We start from the raw sequence: 27,198 nt of genomic DNA on the forward strand, positions 1-27,198 counted from the left end.
TTGAGTATTTTATTTATTTGAGCTTATTTATTTTGAGAGGATCCCAAGCAGGCTCTGCGCTATCAGCACACAGCCTGACGCAGGGCTTGAACTCTCGGACCAAGAGATCAGAGCCTATCAGCACACAGCCTGACGCAGGGCTTGAACTCTCGGACCAAGAGATCACGACCTGAACCGAAATTGAGAGTCCCACACCTAACCCACTGAGCCAGGGTGCCCCTGAAGTCCTTAAGTATTAAGGGTCAGTTCAGCACATTCAAAATATAATACTCAAAACATACAAACAAAATCCTTATCACAAAGTAGGGGGCAGATAGCAGGTGTCATAAGCCATCAAGATGCGCCCGTCTCTCAGATCTTTACCGCTCCCCATGGATAGGGAAAGCTTCGGGGTTCTCGGACACTCGTGTCAGAGGGAAAAGTGTAGTGTATCCTTACAACGAGCTATACCAGCTCCCGCAGAAGCTTGTGTGTGTGTGTGTGTGTGTGTGTGTGTCCATGTGCGCATACCCACGTGTAAAAGAGAGAGGAAAGCTGGGGACAGGGGAGAGGAGATGTAGGAAGAAAGGAAAAGAGCACAGAAATGAGATGGGGAGGCAAGAGAGGAGAGAGGGACGGAATATGGCAGCAGTGGCCAGCTGTACCCTCTGTCCGGACAATGTGCACTGTGGAGAGTCAAAAGAGCCCTTCACGGCACGATCACGTCACCCATGTCATAGCAGCAGGGCACCCCTCCCTCATCTAAGAGGACCTAACACCAGGTAAGGGTAGGGGGAACGGAGAGTGATGTTCCTGGTGCCCCTTAGTGAAAACCTCAGTCTTCCATTGCTCCACCCCCAACCCTGACACCCTGGTGACACGGACCCTACCTTTCATGTACAAAAAGCTGTGGAAGTAAGGCAGCGTGACACAGCTATACACAGAGTCCCGCCGGTAAGACAGTTCATCATCCGTATCAAACCGAGAATCAAAGTCCTCTTCGCTGTCTTCAAACTGGACAAGGAGAAGAGAGCGAGCCAGTGGTGAGCAAAACAGAAAATGCAACAAAAATGCCCAGCCTAGCCGTCGACTCACATTGAACAAACTAAAAACTGACCAAGAGGCGACATGTGGATTCATACCGTTACCACACAGGGCAGTCCTCAAAAGAATGATAAAATACTGACTTTTAGAGTCGCAGGGCCCGCTGAATGAATACATGAAGTGCGACAGAGACTTCAACCCAAAGGCTGTTCTAAAGACACTGCTGTTCAAGGGTATAATTTTAATCAAACCGTACATGAGCTAATTCCCTTCAAATTACTACGATAAAAATAACTTCAAGTCTTAGAAAATCAAGGGGGTATTTAATGCGCAGTCAATGGGAAAAATTAAAGTAAACTATAAATAGACTATAAATAGTTGGAAAGCCCCTGTGTAAGCCGGAAACGGTCCTCCCTTACGACCGGAACAGGGCAGAACATTCCAGGAGGTGGACCCTACAGCTACCGTTAAGGGCCGCTTCTCCAGGATGCCCTTGGCAATGCTAGCTCTCATTTCCGGGGGGGGTCTTATTTCCCGACCTGTTGGGAAGCTAGGATAGACACAACTAAGGTTTCCATGGAAAATGCCAGTTTTCTTAGGCTCCGGGCAAAATGCAATTCCGGGCTCTGTGTTCAAACTGCAACAGGCCCCTCAGAGTTCCATTTACTAATGTGACGGCTTTCGGCGAGAGAGCGGGGTTTGAGGGGCGTCTCGGAGAGCCTGACGCCGAAGCCTCGGCTCGTCCTTCGGGAGACGGGGCGCCCGGGGTGTGGGCGCGCGGCACTCACCGAGGACTGCGCCCCCTCCGAGCTGAAGCGGTAGGCCCCGGAGCTGTTGCAGGTGCCCACGGAGCACCGGTAGTCCGGGGACCACTGGCTGCCGTACGAGGTGGAGAAGGTGACGCTGCTGCCCGAGGTGACGGCGCCGTCCTCGTAGTCGTCTTGGTCGTAGTCGTAGTCGCCGTCCGGGGCGGGGAGGCCCCCGCCGTTCTGCGGCAAGCAGTAGGCGGGCTCCCCGGCGGAGGAGGCGCACTCCGACGGGGCGAGGGGCACCGTGCCGTCCGCGCTGGGGCTCGTGGGCACCACCGTGTCGTTCATGTAGGGGTCCTCCTCCGAGGACTCGTCGCTGGTGCGGATGCCGCTGGTGCGCTGGTCCGAGTGGCCGTGCTCGCTGGGGTTGGGCGAGTCCTTGAAGGCGTCGTCGTCCGCCTCGAAGCCTTCGTCCACCTCCTCTTCCGGGTAGGGCTGGCTGAAGTTGAAGCTGGGCTTCTCTGCGCACGCGCGCTCCGCGGCCTCCGCGGGCTCCCGCGAGAACTCGCTGCCCACCGACAGGGAGCGCTCGATGTTGCGCACGCACTCGTCGATCTCGTCGAAGTTGAGCGACTCCAGGAACTCCTGCGCCGCCCGGCACGCCTCGTCCTCCAGCCTCTGGAGCTCGCGGTCCCGCAGCTGCTGCAGCTTCTGCAGGGAGGCCTCGGTCAGGGACAGCTCCTGCCGCTCCTTCATGCGCTGCAGGTCCTCGATCTCCTTCTCCAGCCGGAGGATCTCCTCCACCTGCTTGTTTTCCTTCTGCTTCTCGAGGTCATGGTGCAGCTCGGCCTCCGCCTGGACCTTCTGCGAGGCTTCGCGGTCTTGCTGCTTCCTGGCGGCTTCCTCCTGGGCAGAAGAGGGACCGGGGTTAGCAAGGCTCACTGCGAGGGGTACAAGCATCGCTCTTCCTTCGCAGTAAAGAACCGAGACGAGAAGTGGAGTTTATGGGCCGAGCCGTGTGCCCCCTCCTCCAAGCTGATGTGCCGAAGGCCTAATCTTCAGTACCTCAGAAGGCGCATTGGGAGACAGCGCTTTTATTTCTGAAGTTTGTTTATTTTGAGAGAGAGGGCGCACGTGTGTGTGCACAGGAGGGACAGAGAGGGAGAGGAGAGAGCGAATCCCAGGCAGGCTCTGTGCCGTCAGCCCGGAGCCCCACGCAGGACTTGATCTCACCAATAGCAAGATCATGACCGGAGCAGAAATCGAGTCAGTTGTTTAACTCACCGAGCCACCCAGGCGACCCTGGAGGAAGGGCTTTTAAAGAGGTGATTACGTTAGGGGCGCCTGGGTGGCTTAGTCGGTTAAGCGTCTGACTTTCGCTTAGGTCATGATCTCGCGGTTCGTGGGTTCGGGCCCCGCGTCGGGCTCTGTGCTGACTGCCAGCTCAGAGCCTGGAGCCTGTTTCAGTCTGTGACTCCCTCTCTCTCTGACCCTCCCCTGCTCACTCTTTCTCTCTCCTAGAAATAAAAAAATAAAAAAAAAATAAATTAAAAAAANAAAAAAAAAAAAAAAAATAAAAAAAAAAAAAAAAAAAAAAAAAAAAAAAAAAGAGGTGATTACGTTAGAAAAAGGCCCTGAGGCGGACTGTAACCCAGTCTGACCGGTGTCCTTGTAGGAAGAGGAGACTGGGACACACCGAGACGCCAGGGATGCATGCACACGAATGGGAGACGTGGGGGGGACACAGGGAGAAGGTGGCCATGTGCAAGCCAAGGAGAGAGGCCTCAGAAGAAACCCAATCTGCTGCTATCTTTATCTTGGGCCTCTGGCCTTCACAGTCACGAGATAACCGTTTTTCTCGTTCAATCCATCTAGGCTGTGGCACTTTGTTATGGCAGCACTAGCAAACTGATATGGTGGTTATACTCAGTTGTAATGGGCTGCATCATAGAGATCTCCTTTAAAATTCTTCTTGTATCTTTATACTTTATTTTAGCTTCAAATCCTTGATTCAGAGTGTTTGACGTGGGAAAGAAACGGGCAGACCAGATGCCACGAGGTCATGGCATTCTTTACCTGCTGGGCGCGGAGCTCAGCTTCTCTTCGGGCCCTCTCTCTTTCTCTAAAAAGAGTAAAAAAAAGACAGGAAGATAAACCAACGCAGAGAAAACATCCTAGAAGCACTTTTCAGAGCGAGCCAGCTTTTTAAAAAAAAAATGCTTTGATAAAGACGACTTGAAAAGAATGAAGGATGGACCCTCTTCCTTTGGTACATTACTCATTCTGTGCACGGACAAGAATGCACAGAAGTCAGTCGTCCATGCTGCCAAGGAATTTTCTCCCCAAGCTGCCAAGAGAGTAATGTTTCAAATAGATGGTTCTGCAGCACCCACTGGGAATTCTTGCTGCGAGAAAGGATATTGACCTTAAAACTCAAAAGGCGCCCCTTCTGCTTCATCCAAGCAAAAAAGCTACCATACCTCTCCTCCTCCTCCCGTTTCCTCTTTTCTTCCTCCTCCCGTTTTTCCGCCAGCAGCTGTCTGTAAACTCTCCGAGCGATCTGACCTCGGAGTTGCTTCTGGAAAACGATGGCTGCTTTTTTCAGGTGCAAGAATCTCTTCCTCAGAAGGAATGCTCTGTAATTCTTCTGGATGATCACCACACAACAAAGGACCTTTTTGTATTGCTTTCTGAAAATGAGAACAGAGTGGCACAACGGAACCGTTGAGGTAACGAGGCTCCAAGCTCTTCAGGAGTTTACGTTAACGCTACAAGACAAAAGAACAGGGCCTATCTGGAAAGCCTCGTTTTAGAGACGGGAGCAAACAGGAGGCCCCCTTGGACAAAACAGAAGAAAAACAACACAATAATAACAAACAAAGCTAAAGCAAGAACCCTATCATTGTCTTGGCTAAACCCGTAACCCCTAATGCTGACTCTGAACGGTCCTGGCAGAAGTCGCGTTGTAAACAGGACCGAAAGAGATTTGATATGGTCTCTGGTTCTCATGATGGGGGGGTGGGGGTGAGGGGTAAAACGCCACAGCAGGATGGCTTTGTACTTCAGAAAATGTTGCGGCGTGGAGTTGCATGTGGTGCGCAAGTCCACAGAGATGGACAGAACTCAAGTGCACAAGACCAGAGGCCACCTCACTGGGTCAGCGCTGGAGGGTGGGGGCCTCTGTGGATGTGATGAGATGACAGCCAAGTCGAGACAACCAGGCTGCCTGCAAGGAACTGGGTAAACATTTTAAATATCTCAGCACGGTCCCTTCCTGTCATTGCTCTAACGGAGATACCAGGAGGCCCCTTTCCTGCTTTCCGTCTAGGTCAAGCCACCCGGGCATCTGGCATCGCTAGTTACGAGCACCAGCTTGAGACTCTCCATAGCATGGTCTTAACCCCCATCCAGGTCTACTGTAAATGAAAGCAAATGACCCGGGCTACCCCGCTCGGGGACACACAGTACGGAAGCCCTCCTTTTGGTGCTAAATGGCTTCTCCCCTCTGTGCTTCTTACCGTGCCAAGTAGCCTAAGATGTGGGCCCGGATCACCATGGCCGCCCTCGTAACTTCCTCCTCCCGCCGCTTCTCCAGCTTCTGCTCCAGGGATTCTCGAAGGAAGACCTGCCCCAGGGAAAGTGACACATCAGAAGCAAAGAACACGGCTGGTAAAAGGAGATTCTCTCTCAGAGATCTCTTGGGGGAGGTAAGGCTTTCTTCTCTCTAAGTTTGCTCCAAACACATATCTGTGTGCTTCTCAAACTCCCCTCAGGGAAGGGCTGCTCTGTTTGGTCAACTTTCTCTCTGTCGTGTCCTAAGATGTTTGTAAAATAGAGGGGCGCCTGGGTGGCTTAGTCGGTTAAGCGTCCGACTTTCACTTAGGTCATGATCTTGCGGTTCGTGGATTCGAGTCCCACGTCAGGCTCTGTGCTGACTGCCAGCTCAGAGTCTGGAGCCTATTTCAGAGTCTGTATCTCCCTCTCTCTCTGACCCTCCCCTGCTCACGCTGTCTCTCTCTCCTAGAAATAAAAAAAAAAAAGATGTTTGTAAAATAGAGTAAAAAAGTACATTACTAGAAAGAAAAAGCAAAGATTTAGAAAAGTCACATTTTGGAGGGTTGTTATTAGACTCGATAGTCATAACAGACCATGAAGTTGCCATCAAAGTTTATAATCACTTATCTCATCAAGGGACAAATACTCCATGGACTGGCACCAGTCATACAAGAAGTGTAAGTCACAAGAAATCCAGAGAGACATGCTATGTTAACAAAAGAACAGAAGGGCACCTGGGTGGTTCGGTTGGTTAAGGTTCGACTTTGGCTCAGGTCATGATCTCATGGTTCATGGGTTTGAACCCCACGTTAGGCTCTGCACTGACAGTGCGGAGCCTGCTTGGGATTCTTGCTCCCTTTCTCTGCCCCTCCCCGACTATGTCTCCACTCTCTCAAAATAAATAAACTTAAAAAGAAAAAAAAAAAAAAAGGAAGGAAGGGGGAAAAAATCCAAGAACTTTGCAAAATATTACCTTGCCAGCACATGGAAACTCTCTCTGCAGGACTACTGTGATCACAGTATCTTGGCCTCAAAACCAATTAATGCACCTTTAAAAAACTGACAGTAAGGGGAGCCTGGGTGGCTCAGTCAGTTGAGCATCTGACACTTGATTTCGAGTCAGGTCATGATCTCTTGATTCATGGATTCGAGCCCTGCATCGGGCTCTGTGGTGACAGCGCAGAGCCTGCTTGGGGTTCTCTCTCCCTCTCTCTCTCTGTCCCTCCTCCACCCACTCTATCTCTCTCAAAAGAAATAAACTTAACAAATGAATAAATAGTTTTATTTAAAAAATGACATGATGAACGTAATTCTCAGAATGGAGTTTGAAGTTCGAATGGAACCGTCTCCACTCCATCTCAGCTTGGCCATCACAAGATTACCAGAATTGGAACTAAACAGATCGTCGCTATTGGCTGCCCTGTATCTCCGAACTGGCCACCTGAATCCTATGCTTCCAACATAACAGAAGTGTATCTAATTACAGGCACTGTATCAGAATTCCCACTATTTGGAAAGATGTGAAAATATTAAGACCCTTCCTCAATCAAGGTAGCTTTTAATTTTATAATTTTGGAATTACTGCATGCGTAAGAAATTGTGAATCGTTCTCTAGAAAAACTAGGGCCACATTTTTATGCTCTTCTATTAAGAGCGTGGAAGCATTCTGGTGACAGTGGGCGGGAGCTAAATGACCTCTCTCTCACTGATGATGTTTTGATTTATGCTCTGGTGAGTCATTCTGGCCTATAATGATGCATTAGGTTTTCTTAATAGCACATTTTCCCATTCTCTCTGTTGTGTCTTTCGACATTTGGGCAAAAAAGCAAATAAAGATTCCTACCACCATGTGACTCACAGGCGCTTTACCCACTCCCGCCCTGGATTTCCGACCACTTGTAAAACTCTACCACAAATAACTCTCCTAGAAAAGTGTCTCACTGAGTCCTCTTCCTATAATTGCAATTATACACTAGGTTGATGCATAAACAGTCTATCTCTTTGGCCAAAAAAAAAAAAAATCTACAAGTATAAAGCTTATTAAAAAAATTTTTTTTAACATTTTTATTTTTGAGAGACAGTGCACGAGTGGAGGAGGGTCAGAGAGAGAGACAGACGCAGAATCTGAAGCAGGCTACAGGCTCCGAGCTGTCAGCACCAAGCCCAATGTGGGGCTCGAACCCAAGAACCATGAGATCACGACCTGCACAGAAGTCAGACGCTTAACTGATTGAGCCACCAAAGCACTCCAGCTTATTTTTTTAATAAAAAGTTTTCAGAAATATGAATCTGTTTATCAAAACTATGGATCAGAAGTTTTCATCAAGACTGGACTTTAAGTATTTTAACTTCTTTGAGACTATTTTCTCAATATTAAAGATCTTCCTGTAATGCTACTGTTTTGGTGCGCACTTAAAAGAAAAAGTCCAGTCTTGGGAAAGCATGGTAGTGGCAAAGCCATAATGAAACAAGTGTCAGTTCTAGTGAGCAATATATTTATTCCACGAATAGAAAGTTTTATGAAGGAAAGAGTGTCTCACACCTTATCGGAAGTCTACAGAATGTGTTGGTTTCAATTACAATTGGAGGTATAACTGCTTTAGTGTTCTGTTTCATGCCCCTCAAAAAGAGCTCTCTGCTCTATTAAATTTACTTCCACATCTTTTTCTAAATGTTCTTTCAATAACCCGAAGAGCAAACAAATAGAACAAAATACTTCCAAAGACCCAATTCAGCTTCATTAAGAACATCAACCCTGGGGCACCTGGGTGGCTCAGCGGGTTAAGCATCCCACTCCTGATTTTGGCTCAGGTCATGAACTCACAGCTCGTGGGATCAAGCTGCGACGGGCTCTGGGCTGACAGTGTAGAGTCTGCTTGGGATTTTCTCTCTCTCTACCCCTCTCCTGCTTGTGCTCACGCTCTCTCTCAAAATAAATAAACATTAAAAATTTTATAAAAGAACATCCACTCTGAATTTCTGCAATGACACACAGAAAATCACATCAGTTTTCCTGGTACAGTGGTAAACTGCGGTCACATCCCCACCTTCCTGGGATGCGGCCAAGATGGAGTCGGCATGACACAGCTTCTGTGAACAGAGCTGCCGCCCTCGCCAGGTGCCAATGAGTGGCTTAGGAAAGAGCAGCGCCCACTCCAGGGACTGTTCTAATGAACTCAACTCGTATAAGAACAAGCTCATGTGGCTTTTTTTCATCCTTTTCCTAGTAGCTTGAGAGCCTAAGGATTATTCTAGTAAGAGGTCTATAAAAATACCTCTTGCAGGCTTTATTACCAAAGAATAAAGGGGAAAAGGTCTGGCAACGTAGTACAGGTGGTCAGAAAAATGAAACGGGTCAGAATCACAAGGCAGCAGAGTCCAAACAAGGTCACCCTCTATTCAACCTCTCGGTGGGGTCACACCTGGGAATCTCCCGCATGGGCTGTTCCTGGGGGGGAGAGGGGAGGGGCGGTTCAGGCAGGTCTCTCATCTATAGAATGAACACTTCCCCAGCCAATATGAATTCTTGCCTTCCAAGAACTAAATGTGTTTTACGTAAGCCAACTGATTCAGACCTGGCACCATGTTTACTTTCCTGACTACAACACTGTCCACATTTCCCTCTGTCACGTAGGATGGAAACTTCTTTACCAGAAGACCCAGATGTTCATTAGTTTCAAGGCTTTAAACACAAAGACCTTCTGGCAGCAACACCAACCAACACACATACTGGTGTATAATTAAGTCAAACAGTGGCCGAGGTCAAAGCTATTTAGTGGACACAATTCAAGTGCTCTAACGTTTACATTTACTTCCCAAGGTTTCTGTGAATGGTCAAGCTTCCATCCCACTCTACTTCCAATGTGTCACCAATTAAAATTGAACTCCTCTTTAAAGATTTCCTCATCACGGAGCGCCTGGGTGGCTCAGTTGGTTAAGCATCCAACTTCAGCTCAGGTCATGATCTCGTAGTTCAAACCCCATGTCAGGTTCTGTGCTGACAGCTCAGAGCCTGGAGCCTGCTTCGGATTCTGTGTCTCCCTCTTTCTCCCTCTGCTCCTCCACCACTCATGCTCTGTCTCTCTCAAAAATGAATGTTAAAAAAAGATTAAAAAAAAAAAAAAAAGATGTCCTCATCTTGAATGCTTCCCTGAGCATTTCAGTCCACAGTGAGCTCTCTCCTGAACAAGTTGTGCCTTTATTCCTAAAGGATATGATAATATAGGACTTATCAGTTGTACGTGGATGTCTTCTCTCCCAGCAACACAGTAGTCACCTGAAGGGCAACGCCCATGTCATTATGTGTGTGTCCCCTGGGCTATGCCTGGTCCCAAGCCTTGTTTGGGCCTGATTTTCATAATGTAATTATATGTGAACCTGGATTGGTTCTTGAGAGCTCAGAAAAGAGACTCAGTATGTGAAGACATCATGATCTCTGCTGTTTCTCCACTGTATAAAGCAGCGGTACAGGCGGAATACAGCAGTTGATTGAGAGCATAGTATCTTTTTGATTAAAAAAGTCAGAGCAGATGATATTGTACTGCCAAGAACTCCATTTGAACCGTCTTCTCTGGAAAGTTTCCCCTGGGTGACTAAATGGGTTAATTTCCTCATTCCATCCCTCACAGTTTTTTAGCACTGAACGGACGCTGACTGAGCTCCCATTATGTGAAGCATGAAGAAAAACAAAGAATTAAGTCTACATTCTTGACTGGGGGACTGTAGAGAAGTCAACAGGCAATGCACGAGGACACGAGAGCACATTAAGTGTCATGATGGGACTGATGTAGAGAGGAGGGAGCTTGACTTGGTTTGGGGGTGTGTTTTTTGTGCAGGGCTCAATGGAGAATGTCAAAGTCCGTATCTAAGCTGAGACTAGAGAGAGGAGTTAGCTAAATGGGTGGGATGGAGCAGACAAGGAGTAGAATTCCAGGTAGAGAGACCTAGAAAGTTGTGAGGACACATCCTAAGGCGACCCCCAACGAGTTAGACCCCTGTTTAATCCTGCAAATGTGGGTGGCACCTGAGACTGCCTTCTAGCAAACAGAATATGGAAAAGGTGATGGATGTCATTTCTGTGAAGGCATGAATTTGTAAGACTCCCTCAGGGGAGACTACAGCGAGATTCCCTTGCTGGCCTTGAAGAAGTGAGTTGCCATGTAGCAGGAGGGCGCCGGAGGGATCATGTGGTGACTGTTGGGGGCCTCTAGGAGCCAAGAGCAGCCCTGGGTGGGGGACAGTCGGCAAGAAAACAGGGACCTCAGTCCTCCAACTGCAAATAACTAGACTCTGGCACCACATGAACTTGGAAGAGGACCCTGAGCTCCAGAGGGGAAGGCAGCCCCGGCTGACACTCTGAATGCAGCTTGGGAGACGCCCACCAGGGACCTAGCTGAGCCCCGCCTCGACCCCCTCAACCCTGGACCCAAGACACTCTGAGATAATGGACATCATTCAAGTGACGGTGCTAGTGGTAGTTTGTTACATGGCAACAGATAATTAGTACAATACCTCTGCCTGCCAGCCCCGCCCTAGGGTATATTTGGGTCTTAAAGCCCTGGCAAGGACGACGCCCCTCTAGAGTAGAAGTTCTGTCTATTGTCTGCTTTCCCTTGCTGAGTGTCCCCAAATGATGCCTTGTCACTGAGGTTATGGACTGACTATCTGTCCCCTCTCCATCTCCCAACGTGATGGGATTTGGAGGGAGGACCCGTAGGAAGTAAGAAGGTTTGGATGATCTCGGGGGTGGGCCCCCATCATGGGATCAGCACCCCTGTAAGAAGAAGAGAAGCCAGAGCTCTCTCCCTACCTGTGAGGACACAGGAGGAGGGCCCTCACCACAACCCGATCTCGCTGTCACCTTGCTCTCAGACGTCCAGCCTCCAGAACTGTGGTAAGTAAACGTCTGTTCCAAGTAGGCGGTATTTTGTTACAGCAGCTTGAATGGACGAGGTCAATCATTCTCCCCTCTTACCCCCCACCTTTTTGAATGCTTATTTTGAGAGAGAGACAGAGAATGCAAGCAGGGGAGGGGCAGAGGGGGAGAGAGAAGGAACGAAGACTCCGAAACAGGTTCTGTGCTGAGAGCAGAGAGCCCGATGCGCGGCTCCAAGTCACCAACTGTGAGATCATGACCTGAGCCCAAGGTGGAAGTTTAATCAACTGAGCTACCAAGGTGCCCTGTCTTTTTTTAAACATAGAGACTTTTTTTTTGGCTAAATAGAAAATCATAAAGGGGCATCTGGGTGGTGGCTTAGTCAGTTTAGTGTCTGACCCTTGATTTCGACTTGGTTAATGATCTTGTGATTTGAGACCTGCATAGGGCTCTGCACTGTCCGCAGGGAGCCGGAGATTCTCTCTCCCTCTCTCTGCCCCTCGTTCACCTGCACTCTCAAAATTCAATGAACATTAAGGGGCGCCTGGGTGGCTCAGGTGGTTAAGTGTCCGACTTCGGCTCAGGTCACAATCTCACAGTTTGTGGGTTTGAGCCCCACATCGGGCTCTGTGCTGACAGCTCAGAGCCTGGAGCCTGCTTTGGATTCTGTCTCCCCCTGTCTCTGCCTCTCCCCTGCTCATGCTCTGTTTCTGTCTTCTCAAAAATAAACATAACAAAATAATAAATGAGCAAAAGATGTATAGGAGTAGAAACTTTAACATACTTTCCTGGTGCTGCACTGCCTCTCAGGGGTCAGATTGATCAGTTAGGACCACATGTTACCTTTGAGGACATGCAGACACTCAAAGGTCAAAGCCCCCAGCAGCCTGCCTTTCTGTGCCCTGCGTCACATTTCTGTCTTCCTCGTGTGACGGGCCCGAGAGCGGAGTGAGGAAACAGGAGTAGAAAGGAGATGGGGTTTCTGGCAGTTCCCAGATCCAGGGAAAACAGGTCACACGATTGATTTTATGGCTCATTTTTGTGGCTGAGGACAAATTGCCTGCCACTTGGCTCCTGTCTGGAATAAGGGGTCAAGGCCTCACATCAGCTACACCAGCGTGTTCAGAAAATGGGACTTCCTTGGTTCTCTGGGCTGGATTTTTGTCAGCCTGACGGGGTTTCAGCCAGTCTCCCGCACAGCGGCTCCTGTGTGCAGGGCAGCGTTGGGCACTGGAATTACTGGCCATCGGAAGGGTCTGGGGGCTCCCTGCGCACGAGTCAGAGCCCAGCCCCTCACGGCACCAAACGCTCACCAGCCCAAACTGGCTGAGTGCCCGAGGGAAAACACGCACCTGCTCCCTCAGGAGCCGATGGTGCAGAAAACAGAGTTCCTGGAAAGCAAGGGCTTCAGAGGAAATATTAACCATCCGGAGGACAGAGTAGGGGGCACGGCCGCGCATCTCCCCCAGGGGACGATGTGGCTTGTTGCCAGTGGCACAGAGCAGGTGCTCGGGAGACTGCGGGGCGGGGGGGGGGGACGTGCTCTCTCTGTGGCCTCACCTTGGTCTTGCCCAGCTGCCACTCGCTGTTGGAGGGGTCATGGAGCTGCAGCAGGGCCGTGCACCTCCCCCGGGTGTCCTCGGGCACCGCCGCATTCCTCATCAGCACCTTGTACCTGCAACGGAGTGATGCCCGGCGTCACCATCCCACCTCCCTTCCCAGTCCCTCAGAGAAGAAAGAGGTTCTGGTCAGCCCCTCCTTCCTTGCCTTTTGTAAAAGTCCTGAAATGGTCTTCGGATCGCATACCCGGCTTTCCGGATCCTCACCGTCTCCAGCATCCCCGAGTACCGCAGCTGGTTTAGCACAACCGCCTGGTCAAACTGGTCTGGCATCTGAAACATGGGACACGGGACAAGTTGCCCAGGCCACCCCACCGTTTCTCACACACACACGTGCGGGCGCGCGCGTGAGCGCACATTGAACCTACACAAAAATACAGATTAGAAAGTGAACCCCATCCCAGGTACCTGTCACCTGGCTTCAACAGCCACCACCGTGTCCATCCTGCCTGCCCGTCTACGAGCCCTGACTCCCTGCCTTTAAATTTTTTGAAGTCCCCGACTTCACATCCTGTCGTTGGTAAATAGGATTAATACCATTTCTTAATATAACCACAACATCATCGTATCTTAATAGAAACCAATAATTCCCGGGGATTAATATCCACATTCAAATCTCTGTTTCAGTGATCATAAAACATATCATCGTTTTGAATCCGGTTTTTCAAAGAACCTTCACTATCATCCAGATGTGACTTTATTTACTTTCTGAACTTCACTTTCAAGGCACTGAAAGGGACTTTTTTTTTTTGCCAGAGACTACAGTGACCCCAGGAGGGTGGGGTGGGCGAGTTTGGGTGGGGAGTGCGTATAAAGAGAGTGCCGACAGTGGACAAAAGAGACAAAAATAAAAAAGAATTTTAATTTTCTCAGTATCTAGTCAAATACTCCATTTGTTGACAGTTCGACACCATGGTCACTAAGTAAATTAATCCCAGAAAATACAAACCAAAGACAAAAATCAGACCAAGACTTAATGTTCTGAAATGTATTCTCTTATCCACTCAAGTTACCAAACAAACTGGCAGTGGGGACGGGACAATAGTCTTTCAGTGTAAAGCCTGAAAGTAGGCCATTTCCCACTGAAGGCTTTCCCAGCAGTGATTGGGTTTTCAATCTAAACAGCTACTCCCTTTAATTAATTTGTATGTTGTTATCCTACACAACTGTGAATAAAGTGACTGGAGACCAGGGCCAGAGATATAAGGACACTGTTACAACATCCAAGAAGGGGGGGAAAAAAAAGAAAAGTGGCTTAAATTTGTGGTCTTATAAAGCCAGCCATTAACACAAATTTAGGTTTCAAGCCATATTATCCTGTACGCTTCCCAAACTAGCAAAGAATCAATGTGAAGAATGTTCCGCGAATCTCCCCTACAGCTTTGATGGAACAGCACACCATATCTCCAGCAGGCTGACTTCTCTTATATTTAATTTAATTTCTTCCACAAACAATGTGGTCAGCTGGTCTTTACTCAGCAGTATTCTAGCCGAGTCCAGCCAGTAAGTTAGGGCAAACATCCAAAAAATTGTGGCTCACTGGTTTTTAGCCTTCATTATTTAAATATTCTTAGAAAAGCAAGAAAAACATAAAAACAAAACTAAACTACCCTTGGTTACTCTTACATCTATGGTTATGTTAAAAAAAAAAATGGAGACAGGCAACGGATCTGGAAGTATTCGGTTAAAATGCTTCCGTTATATGTATTTGGGAATAGAATTTGAGCAGCTGCAATCCACAAAGATTAGCATAGAGCTAAAATTTAAAAAAAACGGAATAAAGCATCAGACGTAGCCAACTTTGCTAAATTCATAATCAAAGACACCTACTAATTTAATACTTAATCATTCGAAGCTCAAAAACCTTTCTCAATCCCTCTCAAGCTCTCCCCATTCCTGACCCGTACTGCTTTTCCTGGATTCTTCTCTTCCAATCCCCATTTAACAAAGTCCACACAATTCCTCAGTTTGGCACTGGTTCCTAGAACATCCTAAAAAAATATCACGAAAGTGACGCCCCGTCCAAAAAGTTCAGCCACACTCACCATCTTCAGCCTCTCCGAGGAACATTCCACCTTCAGCCTGGCTCTCGGGCCAAAATTCATATGGAAACCGACTGCCACACTGACCTTTCCGCCACAGCTAAAGACACTGAACAATAATGAACACCATTCCTGTGCTTTAAAAAGTGCTTGGTCGCCATGACAACCCCTTCCATTCTCGGGCTAATTAGTGTGGTGTGGTTGTAGGATTTCATAGAGCCCAGGGAGGGAGCCGCCAGCAGCAGCCACCCTTTCCAGGCTCCCAGTGCGATTGTGTTTCTGCCTCTTCCTCCCTCTTCCTCGAAATTTAACCAGGGAAGTGGGGGACCCGTAGGCAGACTGTCGCCACGGGCAACCCACACAGCCATCACGAGGAGGGGTAAAAGCCTGTGTTTCCACCCGTTCGTTCTCTTTTTAGTTTCGACTTCCTTCCCTGGTGAATTTCATGTTCAAAGACGACACAGCTGGGGGCTGGACAAGTCACAACTTAAAGGCATTTTCCTTTCCAGACTTTACCAGTGTTCGCTGGTCCTCGCTGGTAACTAGTTTCCTGGAACCAGAGTTCCTGCTGACAGAGGCTGCCTGCCTGGTCCGGAAAGGGGAAGTCTGATCTCTAAACACCTACTATGTGTAGGGTTCTATAAATCACGCTCGAGGAAGGTTAAAAAACAAACAAATGAACAACAGTGGGGCCAGATTTTTTTTTCCTTTTCGTCAACACCCCCCCTCCCCCACAGTGGTACCTTTGTCACAGCTGATGACTCCACACTGATACATCATCACAGCCTAGGGTCCTCAGTCTACGTCACAGGGCTCGGTCTTGTGCATTCGAAGGGTTTGATGCCTAAGGGCCTACAGCCAGCATCAGAGGATCATTCAGAGTAGCTTCTCTGCCCTAAAAGTCTTCTGTGCTTCCCCTACTCATCCCTACCTCTCCCAAACCCGTGGCACACAAATCTCTTCACGGTCTCTGCAACTATTATTTAACAATTTAAATTTATTACTTTATTATTATATATATATATATATATATACACACATATATATATATTTAAATTTATTTCTAGGAGAGAGAAAGACAGCGTGAGCAGGGGAGGGTCAGAGAGAGGGAGACACAGACTCCGAAACAGGCTCCAGGCTCTGAGCTGGCAGTCAGCACAGAGCCTGATGCGGGGCCCGAACCCACGAACCGCAAGATCACAACCCAAGGGAAAGTCGGAGGCTTAACCAACTAAGCCACCCAGGCGCCCCTATTATTTTTTAAATATAACTTATTGTCAAGTTGGCTAACATACAACGTATAGCGTGCTCTCGGTTTCGGGGGTAGATTCCCATGATTCATCGCTTACATACAACACCCAGTGCTTGTCCCAACAAGTGCCCTCCTCAGTGCCCATACCCCCCGCCCCCCCTTCCCCTCTCTCCCGTCCCACCCCCAGCGACCCTCCATTTGTCCTCTGTACTTAAGGGTCTCTAGGGGCGCCCGGGTGGCTTAGTCGGTTAAGCGTCCGACTTTCGCTTAGGTCATGATCTCGTGGTTCGTGGGTTCGAGCCCTGCGTCGGGCTCTGTGCTGACTGCCAGCTCAGAGCCTGGAGCCTGTTTCAGTCTGTGACTCCGTCTCTCTCTCTGACCCTCCCATGCTCATGGTGTCTCTCTCTCTCTCCTAGAAATAAATAAAAAACATTAAAAAAAAAGAAAGAGTCTCTTGTGGTTGGCCTCCCTCTCTGCTTGAAACTATCATTTAATTTTTAAAAAATGCAGTTTTAGGGGTCGCCTGGTTGGCTCAGTCGGATGAGCGTCTGAGTTTGGCTCAGGTCACGATCTCGCAGTTCATGAGTTCAAGCCCCACACTGGGCTCACTGCTGTCACACAGAGCCTGCTTCAGATCCTCTGTCCCCTCCTCTCTCTGCCCCTCACCGGCTCTCTCTCTCAAAAACAAATAAGCATTAAAAAACAAATAAGCATTAAAAAAAAAAAAAAGAGGCAGTTTTAGGTTCACAGGAATTGCGAGGAAGGCACAGAGAACAGCGACTTCCCTTGGGCCTTGCCCACACACATGCACGGCCTCACAGGGCCTGGATTCTGCTTCCCAGAGCCCTTAAACGTGGAAGGGTAGCATGTATCCCAATCCTCAACTCCTCATGTAGTAGAAAGCTTAATATAAAACCATATCAAAAATCAAAATTAAGTTCCTTGGGAACACAGAAGAAAGAAAAGTATGAGGGGATACGGGTGGCACATAATTTGAACCCAGGGCTGACCTGGAGTTTGGGCTTGGACTTGTATTCACTGCTGCAGGGGAGGGGCGGTCCTACAAACAACAGCTAAGAGGCAGAAAGAGAAGCTGGCAAGTTGAGTAGCCAGGCTGGGACAGAGGGGGGTGCGGTGCTTCCTGCGCCCAACTCTGATGGCAATGGTTAAGAGGTTAAGAGGTTAAGATGGTTTAAGGTTAAGGAGCCTACAGAGGTTTAGAGCAAGAGGTGAATGAGGTCAGACCCAGGTGCAAAAGGATCCCTTCGCTGGCAGCAGGAAAATCGGAAACAAGACCAGATGAACCACCAGGTATGTTTGATATCGTGCACATCATGAAATATTATGCGGCCATTAAATACAAGCTCTAATGTAAGATGTACCAGGTGACCCTCCGGCCTTTTTGCAAGGTTGAGGAAAGATGCAGGAAAGTATGTCTACCATGACCTCACCAAAACAATAACAACCCAAACCAAAAAAAACCCAAAACCCCCTGCCCTAAGTATTATGTGTCCACGATTATACAGGCATACCTCATCTTACCGTGCTTCACAGATACCGCGTTGTGGTTTTTTATTTATTTTTTACAAATTGAAGTTTTGTGGCAAAGCTAGATCAAGTCTGCCGGCACCATTTTTCCAACAGTATTTGTTCACTTTGTGTCCCATTTTGGTAATTCTTGGAATATTTCAAACTTTTTTATTGTGATGATGAGTTGCTCCAAGCTCAGATGATGCTTCGTTTTTTTTTTAAGCAATAAGCTATTTTTAAATGAAGATAATTACACTTTTTTCTATTTTTCTGGTTTTTCTTTCTTTGATTGCACACTGAGTAGACTACAGTATAGTATAAACTTAACTTCTGTAGGAATTTCTAAAAAGTTCACTTGACTTGATTTTTTGTGATAATCACTCTCCTGCAGTGGTCTGCGACCAAGCTGCAGTATATGTCCGCATGTTAGTGTCCAAGCAGGTAGACAGTACATGCGCAAAAAAGCACAGGCAGACACAAGCTGGGTTGTTACTGAGTAGGGGGCACTATTATGCGTGCTGGGAATGAAGACTGCTAAGAAGAAAGAGAATGAAAGTAACCGGGTTGCACTGCAAGAAGGAAATAACCACATATATACAATATAAATGTTTTTCTACATGGCTATAGGTTTTTGAAGATACTTAATACAGACTGTTTTTTACAAGGTAAAAACCCAGATATCGAGTGGAATCTGGAAGTCCTGCATGGAATAGAGCGAAGAAGGGAAAGAAAAACATCGGAGGCCAAGTGTGAAGCTACTGGCAGGATACCTGGAAACAGAAACAACGTAAATGTCCATCAAGAAACAGATAGGGGCGCTTGGCTGGCTCAGTCGGTAGAGCCTGCGACTCCTGGTCTTGAGGTTGTGAACGAGCCCCATGTAGGGTGCAGATTACTTTTTAAAAAATTAAAACAAACCCCAAGTGAATGGATAAACACAATGTAGCACATCTATTCATCCAATGGCATATTATTTGGCCATAAAAAGGAATGAAGCACTAACATAGGCTACATGAACCATTAGAACTTTATACTAAGTGAAAGAAGCCAGTCACAAAAGACAACGTGCACGTTATTTGATTGCATTCATAGGAAATGTGCACAAAGGGAACTCTGCAGAGACAGAAAAGAGAGTGCTTAGGGCTGGTAGATGGGATGGGGGCGGCAAGGGTGGGGAGGAGGGGTAGGAGCTTTCATAGTCAGGGGATGAAAAAGTTCTCAAACTGTGGTGATGGTAGTCCCTATCCATGAATATACAAAAAAACCACTGAACCGGACACTTCCGATGAGTCAATCGTATGGTATGTGAATCCTATCTCAATAAAGCTGGTTTTTTAAAGTATTTTAAAAGCCATACGGACAAGCAGCAAGGGATGTGAGAGGAAGATCTTGGAGACAAGATTGAATGTATTTAGTTTCAGGTAATTATTTAAAAAAAAAATCGGAAAAAATTTTGGCCCCTGCAAGCTTAAAGAATAAGATTTCAGAATTCCTAGACAAAACAAATGACAGATAGCAGAGCTTGCTAAGTAAGACCTCCCCCCAAATCCAATGATAAGTAAGCCTGACCTTCTGCAGCTCCAAATCTAAAGAAAGGGCAAGAGAGGTGCTGATAAACAGGGGCCCAGGGCCGGGGAGGGAGGCGCTCCACCACCAGAGACAGAAGTAAATGCTTTTATAAGTTCATGAATCTGATTATCCTGAACATTACCTAGCCGTTTATAATTTCATAAATATTGCATAAAGATCCTAAGTAGTATGAAAACAGACTTGAAAACAGCTGCCTGTCTATAGTTCGAGGCCATGTAGTCTGTGCTTACTGCAGAAAATACAGTGAGTGAGTTCATGTTCTCTGCGCCCTCAAAGTTCAAGTGTTTCCTCTGCATTTGAGAGAACTCTCAGAAACCGGCCGAGAAGCCTGGAGAAGTCAGGAAGTGGGAACCTGGCCTGCCACACATGGGCCCATGGGCTTTGGTGGGGTCTGGCCAGCACTTCTGGGAGAAGGTACTTCTCTACTGTGGGTGGGTGAGAAGTGTGGATGATTGTATTTTGTAGATGAGGAAGCTGGAAGTGAGAAGCCCCCATGACCTAGTCAAGCTGCTTTAAATATTTCACAGAGTACAATTCTCAAAGGAATACACTGGAAACTTCTTCAGGGAAAAGATTAGGATGGAGTCTGAGGAGAAAATGTGCCCTACATCCCAGTACCATTCCACCTTCTGGGAATACGGAGACATTCTCTGAGCATTTCAGCATTAGGAGGGGCCTTAGGAGCCAGCCTGCAGGTGCTGACTTGATCTCAATACAGATGATGTAATAATCACACCCAGATCAGACACTGGTTCACCACGCTGTGAGTTCAGCCATACATATATTTTTCCCCCCCCACACACATATATGTATAGCTAGCGAATAGAGAAAATCTTTTGGAAAATGAAACCGCAAACTCTAAGCTAATCCATCTTTGATCACTGTGGTCCCATTAACACAGGCAGTGAGAGATGAGCCTCATGAGCCTCAGATAACGAACAGACAATCCAAACGTTCTCTGACCCACTCATGGTTGCACCTCTACTTGTATCTCTTCTTCCTCCCTGGGTACCTGCCATGGCTGGACGTTCCAGAAGAGTAGACACACAGCAGCACACAGACACCCTCGGAACGTACTGAGCTACATCCCGTGGAAACAGCCCACAGGGGATAACATATTTCATAATGACGGCTTTTGTTTTAATAACAAATACCACATACAATTTGGTAACTCATGTGTATGCTTCGGACCACTGGCAACAGTTTATTTCTAGAATGAGTCCTTCCCTCCCTTTTTTGGAAATACTTAATTTACACAAGGTGTAAAAACTAACCACTTGATAATGATCGTAATGTCTTCAAGATTATGTAAAAGCAGGCATTATTTCTTAATCCATCAAATGTACTTATTAAGAACCTTCCGGGGCGCCTGGGTGGCTCAGTCGGTTAAGCATCGGACTTTGGCTCAGGTCATGCTCTCACGGTTAGTGACTTCGAGCCCTGTGTCGGACTCTGTGCTGACAGGTCGGAGTCTGGAGCCTGTTTCATATTCTGTCTCCCCCCAACCCTCTCTCTCTCTGCCCCTCCCCCAGTCTCTCAAAAATAAACATTTTAAAAAAACAACAACTTTCCTTTGACTGAGGGCGGCCATACAAGTAACACGTGTCCCTCCTTGGACTCAACAAATGTAGGCTCCAATGCTTTGGCTCCAATCTGCTGAGAAAGCAGCACGGCAGCGAGCCCCAGGCCTGACAATCTAGGTCCTCAGAGCACAGAAAATCAAACAAGATCTGAGCATCATACCAATAAGTGCCTTACTGCCTTTAGCAGCTTAATAGAAAAATTTTTTAACTTTCTTATCTTATAGGACTTACTCTTCCACCCCCTTCTGGTAGACTGTTTCTCAAAGTGAATAGTATAATATTCTAAAAGAGTTCTGCTTTTTCTCATATTTTTTAATGGATCCTGACCTCATGGTTCATGAGTTCAAGCCCCATGTTGCGTTCTGTGCTGACAGCTCAGAGCCTGCTTTGGATTGTGTTGTCTCCCTCTCTCTGTCCCTCCCCCACTCATGCTCGGTCAGTCTCTCTCTCTCTTTCTCAAAAATAAATAAAAACATTAAAATTTTTTAAAAAACATTAACAAATCTTACCTCTGATAACCCTTCTTCAACTTTAGAAAATCAGAGATTGCAGAAAAGCTTACGAGGTCAATTAGTTACACTAATAAAATATCATTCCCAGCCCTATAATGACTGAGAAAGTCTTACAATAGGGCTTCTGTCCTTCACCTTACTAATTAACAACAAAAAAATTAATTAAAAAAGATGCAAGGCCTCTTGAGCTTTATTTGCTGTGTTCGCTCCATCAAATTCTCAAAAGCAGTTAATAAATATTGAACAGAAGTTTATCGTGCTTTGAAGAGTTTTCAAAAGCACGGTTACTAAAGCAGCAATATAATTTTCCTGACCTTGAACGGGCAGTAAACAAAAGCCAATAAAACTAGCGACAAAAGTTCTTTGTACTTACATCCGTCCTTTCACCCTGGGCCGTTAAACATTTTACACACAGTTGTTGCCCACTTGCTAATTTTCACGTTTTGCGCAAAGAAGCAGAAACTAAATTCTCCTAGTAAAAGAGGCAGCCCCCCTCCCGGGTGAGGAACAGGAAGCAACACGGTCACGTGACTGGCTAAGGCTGCTGGAGGTCTGATTGGAAAGCATGGAAAGTCCTCCCTCACCAAGCACAGCCTTCACAGTAAGGAAGCGCAGTCACCACCCTGAGAAGGAAAAGCCAAACTGTTACAGCTGGGGGCTGCTGTGTTCACCTCAGATCCATGCAACCCCCAACTACTCAACAGGAAAGGAGAAGCCGGAACAAATCACACACACACACACACACACACACACACACACAATCTTTCTGAGGAAGCTGCTTTGGCCAGCACACACCAAACCCAGACGAAGCCTTCCATTTCACATTCAAGGGCCTACAACATGGCTGCAGTCTGCCTCCCAGGCAACACACCCCTCCAGAAACCCTACATTTTATTCAAATTATGGAGAACCCTAGCTGTTTCTGGACTAAGACCATCACTTCCTGTCTTCCTCAACTGGAGCCAACCTCACCACTGGTGTCTCTCAGTGTTGAGTTTCATGGATTTCTGAGGAGGCTCTCAAACATGCCACCCTCAATAAATAAATCTGTTCCTAATGCATCTGACTGCGACCATCTGTCACCTCCCTTTCCTTTGGTAGCACACGTGTAACCTGCCTTAGGATGTGACCTTGACCATGCACCTTCCCAAGTCATGCATTTTTGCACGTCCATTAGACATATCCATGTGAAGTCCTCATTAGGTGATGTTCTTTCAAGGGAGGAGCTGAGTTTTATGAATGCAGAACTAAATTGGACCGGACACATCAGATATGTACACACTCATACTACTGTATTGCATATACAAAGTTGTGGGGGAGCCTGGGTGGCTCGATCGGTGGTGTCTGACTTTGGCTCAGGTCATGATCTTGCAGTTCTTGAGGTCAAGCCCTGCATTGGGCTCTCTGCTGTCAGTGCAGAAACTGGACCCTGCTTTGGATCCTGTCTCCCATGCTCTCTGCCCCTCCCCTACTCACACTTTGTGTCCCCCTCTCTCTCAAACATAACATACATACATACATAAAATTGTGGTTCTGTTTATAGCAGTTTCCAATGTACTTATTTGGCAAGGACTTAGAAATATTATCAAAAAACAGTACACAAAAGGGAAAAACTGATAAGTTGGATTTCATTACAATTAAGTTCTCTCTGAAATCACTTGTTAAGACAATGGAAAAACAAGCAGCACACTGGGAAAATATTTTTAAAATACTTATTTGAAAAAACAATGTATCCAGAATATATAAGGACACTTATTAAAACAACGAGATCAACCCGTTAGAATGATTAAATCCAGAAAGCTGTCCCAATGATGGCGAAGATGTGGAACAAGAATGGTAATTCATAGCTGGTTGGAAGCAAAATCACTCAGCCGGTTTGGAAGACGGTTTCTCACAAAGCTAAACACAGTCTTGGATGATCCAGCAATCGTTCTCTTAAGGATGTAGCCAACGGAACTGAACACACCAAAAGCTGCAAGTGGATGTTTATAACAGCTTTATCCATAACTGTCAAAATCTAGAGGCAATCAAGATGTCCTTCAAAAGGTGAATGGACAAATAAACTCTATCCAAACAATGGAATATTATTCAGAGATTTTAAAAAAGGAGCTATCAAGCTGCCCCCAGGACACGGAGGAACCTTAAATACATAGTGCTATGCGAACGCAGCCTGAAACGAGTGTACATATATACTATTTGATTCCAACTGTGAGGACTTCTGAATACGGCAAAGCTGGAGAAACAGTATAGACATTAGAGATAGCCAGGGGCTCACGGGGTAAGGCTGAACAGGGAAAACACAGGCAAATTTTAGAGGGTGAAACTATTCCGTATGATACTGTATATGGTGGATACACGACATGATATATTAGCCCAAATCCAGAGAAGTTTAAAGCACAGGAGTGAACCTTGGAGAATCCCAGGAAATAATGCATACCGTCACAAAAAAATCTAAATGTATTACAAATCCATGACCCAAAACCTCCAAAGGACTGGATGCGGGGGATGGGGAGGTGGGGAAAAGGGCTTTAAGGAACTTTGGAAATGGGCTCTGTAAGACTAAGGGCAGAAGGAGCCACACAGGAGCCCGTAGGTGGCTCAGCAGGTTGAGTGTCGACTTCAGCTCATGTCATGATCTCGTCGTTTGTGAGCTGCAGCCCCACATAGGACTCTGTCTCCCTCTCTTTCTGCCCCTCCCCCGCTCGCACTGGGTCTTTCAAAAAAAAAAAAAAAGAAAGAAAAAAAAAAGGAGCTACACATAAGCACTATAGTATAGCTGGTGGAGTTTCTTCCCTCAGAATATGGGTTCACAATTCTCATACTACTGTGCAATTAAATGGATGGCAGATGGCTGGAGCCAGGTTTCTCACTGTTGGAGAATCTTCCCAGAAAACCTTAATAAAACTAACTCTATCCAGCTAGATTTACTTTTATGAAAACAGCAGAAAAACTTTTTTTTTTTTTTAAAGCTTATTTATTTTGAGAGAGAGGGAGAGTACACACAGGGGAGAACTGGAGGGGGAGAGAGAGAATCTCAAGCAGGCTCCCCATGGATAGCATGGAGCCCAATGTGGGGCTCAGACTCAGAACTGTGACATCATGACTTGAACCGAAACCCAGAGTCGGACGCTTGACCATCTGAGCCACCCAGGGGCCCCTGAAAAATCCGATCTGCTGCTGGCTTACCTGGCACACTAAAGGCTGCCAGTCACGAGGTCCAAGCGGTCCTCAAAACGTGCTTCAAGAAAAAATGCCCCAAACACAGCTCAACATCCAGTTATTTTTTTTAACCAGTTATATGACATAACCAGAATGTGTTTCTATAGGAAATGGTTCAGCTGCAAAATATAACGTAACTTTTCAATATAGTTTAAGGACAGATGCAAAATAAATTGGGAGATAAAAATAGGTTCATTTTGGGGTGCTGGGTGGCTTAGTCGGTTAAGTGTCTGACTTCAGCTCAGGTCATGATCTCCTGGTTTGTGAGTTCGGGCCCTGGGTCAGGCTCTGTGCTGACAGCTCAAAGCCTGGAGTCTGCTTTGGATTCTGTGTCTTCCTCTTTCTCTGCCCTCCCCCACTTGCACTCCGTCTCCATCTCTTAAAAAGAAACATTTAAAAATAATTTATTTCTAAAATTTTTTAAATTTTATTTTTATTTAATTCTGAGAGAGAGAGAAAGAGAGACAGACAGACAGACAGACAGACAACGTGAGCAGGGGAGGGTCAGAGACACAGAATCTGAAACAGCCTCCAGGCTCTGAGCTAGCTGTCAGTACAGAGCCTGATGCGGGGCTCGAACCCATGAACCGTGAGATCGTGACCTGAGTCGAAGTCGGACGCTTAGCTGACTGAGCCACCCAGGCGCCCCCCAATTTTTTTTTAAAAAGTAGTTCATTTTCTCCATTATCATTAAATGACGGAATAATGCATCCAAGGGTGGGTTTTTTTTGTATTTTTTTTAGTTTATATTTGAAAGAGAGAACACACATGTGCAAGTTGGGGAGAGGCAGAGAGAGAAGGAGAGAGATAATCCCAGGCAGGCTCCATGCTGTCAGCATAGAGCCTGACATGGAGCTCGAACCCACAAACTGTGAGATCTAACCTGAGCCGAAATCAAGAGTCCAACGCTTAACCAACTGAGCCACCCAGTCGCCCCCAAAGGTTCTGTTGTTTAAAATCAGAAATATAGAGAAGGTATACACTGAAAATCCTGTGTCTCTGTCTGGGTGTGTTCTATGCACATATAAACTTAACAACTGTGTGTGCATTATATACACACCTACAAGCACTTACAGGTAAACACACACTGTGTTTAAAAAAAATAAAAAGGCATTCTGTCCTTCTCACCTACAGAAATCCCAGTTCGGACACACAGGTCTCCAACGCTCTTCCCACAGCTGTACAGCAGCAGCACCAGGAGGCGCTTCATCAGCCCCCTAAGGGAGGACATTTAGGTTGTTTCTACTCTTGGTGGTGTTCTATTCAGCTTTTACTGAATGAAAGGAAACAAGAAAGGGGAACAGCAGAGCCTCCACGTGAGCGAGTCTCCTGGAGGTGTACACCTCCACCCTGGCCCTGGAGCGTCCCTCTGTTCCATGGCGAATGCGGTCTCGCACTGCTGATGGCCAACAGCTAGGCGCACGGAGAACTGGAAGGTGATCACTCCCACGTGACGCTGCAGGACCCCGCGTCCCTGCCCAGCCTCCAGCTCTAAGGAAGTGTGATCACCGAGACAGGACCGCACCGCGGGACTCCCTCGGCTCCCGGTTCACACAAACCATCACTGCTGGTTTGACGCTTCCATCAGCCAGAAAGTAATTACTGACCCGAAGTCTCCAGTGACTTAATTCTGTCAGTTTTCTATGTCCCAGTGTGGGAAACCACGGAAATTTGGGAGTTTATCTGTCACACTATGTAACAGGGTCATTTCACAATATTTCTAGTCCAAAGGACAGACAGACATCTACAGGGATGGGTTATGATAAAAGGCTGTGTCTTAAGCTAATTTAATAGTAAAAACAGCAGCTACTACTCCCTGAACAGGGACCGTGTTTCCACCAACGAATTAAGTGTTCTACAGGCATCTCTCTCCATCCTTCCAAGCTCCTGATGAATTATATCAGCCCATGATATCAAACTAAACGTGTGATATAAGGCAGAGAGAGACAACTACTCAGGAAACGCGACTAGCTAACATTTGCCCAGCACTCTGCAACTTCCAAAGTACATCACGTGCACGACAGCACATGTTCTTCTCCACCATGTGGCGAGGCAGCGCGGCTATTCGCGTGTTCACTAAGCAGGTGCAAAGAACGAGTGATGGAGCCACACCAACAGTGGTTACCAGGACAGAGGAGAGGGGCAGGCACCACGTCTAATATCAGAATCTCGGCAGGTTCTGTGATAAGAGTCCCCTGGGTCCTGCCATCATCAACAAGTCCAAGTCCAAAGTGACGATGCGTGAGCAGCTGCTATGATCCTCTGTGGGTGGTCGATCAAGTTGAAGTGTTCCCATTCTGGTCTGTACTCAAGAATCCCTAATGGTGGTGGTGATGGTGGTAATGGTAGTAATAATACTCTCTGTACCAATAATACTAGTAGTAACAGCAGTAGCAATAATGAAGGCTAATGTACCAGGAACTTACCATGTGCCAGGTATTACACTAACTTTATTTAAGATTTTATTCAAAAATTTTTGAGAGAGAGAGAGAGAAAAGCAGGGCTTGAACTCACAAACCGTGACATCATGATGTGAACTGAAGTTAGATGCTTAACCGACTGAGCCACCCAGGCGCCCTTTAAGATTTTAAAAATTTTTGATGTTTCTTTATTTTTGAGAGAGGGATAGAGAGAGAAAGTGACGGGGGG

At 46.8% G+C, this 27,198-nt stretch overlaps 1 protein-coding gene across 2 annotated transcripts in view; it reads right to left on the reverse strand.

Annotated features, from left to right (window-relative positions):
• Nucleotides 1-27,198, reverse strand: part of MYO10 (myosin X) — a 232,790-nt gene that overhangs the window by 30,199 nt on the left and 175,393 nt on the right. For both annotated transcript variants that reach the window (XM_039238829.1, XM_039238831.1), the window contains exons 20-26: nt 12,970-13,094; nt 12,763-12,877; nt 5,291-5,397; nt 4,253-4,462; nt 3,849-3,894; nt 1,812-2,678; nt 870-993 (exon numbers count right to left, since the gene is read on the reverse strand). In XM_039238829.1, coding sequence (XP_039094760.1) covers nt 870-993; nt 1,812-2,678; nt 3,849-3,894; nt 4,253-4,462; nt 5,291-5,397; nt 12,763-12,877; nt 12,970-13,094 — 1,594 coding nt within the window. The remainder of the gene's footprint in view (nt 1-869; nt 994-1,811; nt 2,679-3,848; nt 3,895-4,252; nt 4,463-5,290; nt 5,398-12,762; nt 12,878-12,969; nt 13,095-27,198) is intronic.

This window comes from Hyaena hyaena, unplaced genomic scaffold, assembly GCF_003009895.1.
Source record: "Hyaena hyaena isolate Hyena2069 unplaced genomic scaffold, ASM300989v1 scaffold_148, whole genome shotgun sequence".
In the NCBI taxonomy this organism is placed as follows: Eukaryota; Metazoa; Chordata; class Mammalia; order Carnivora; family Hyaenidae; genus Hyaena; species Hyaena hyaena.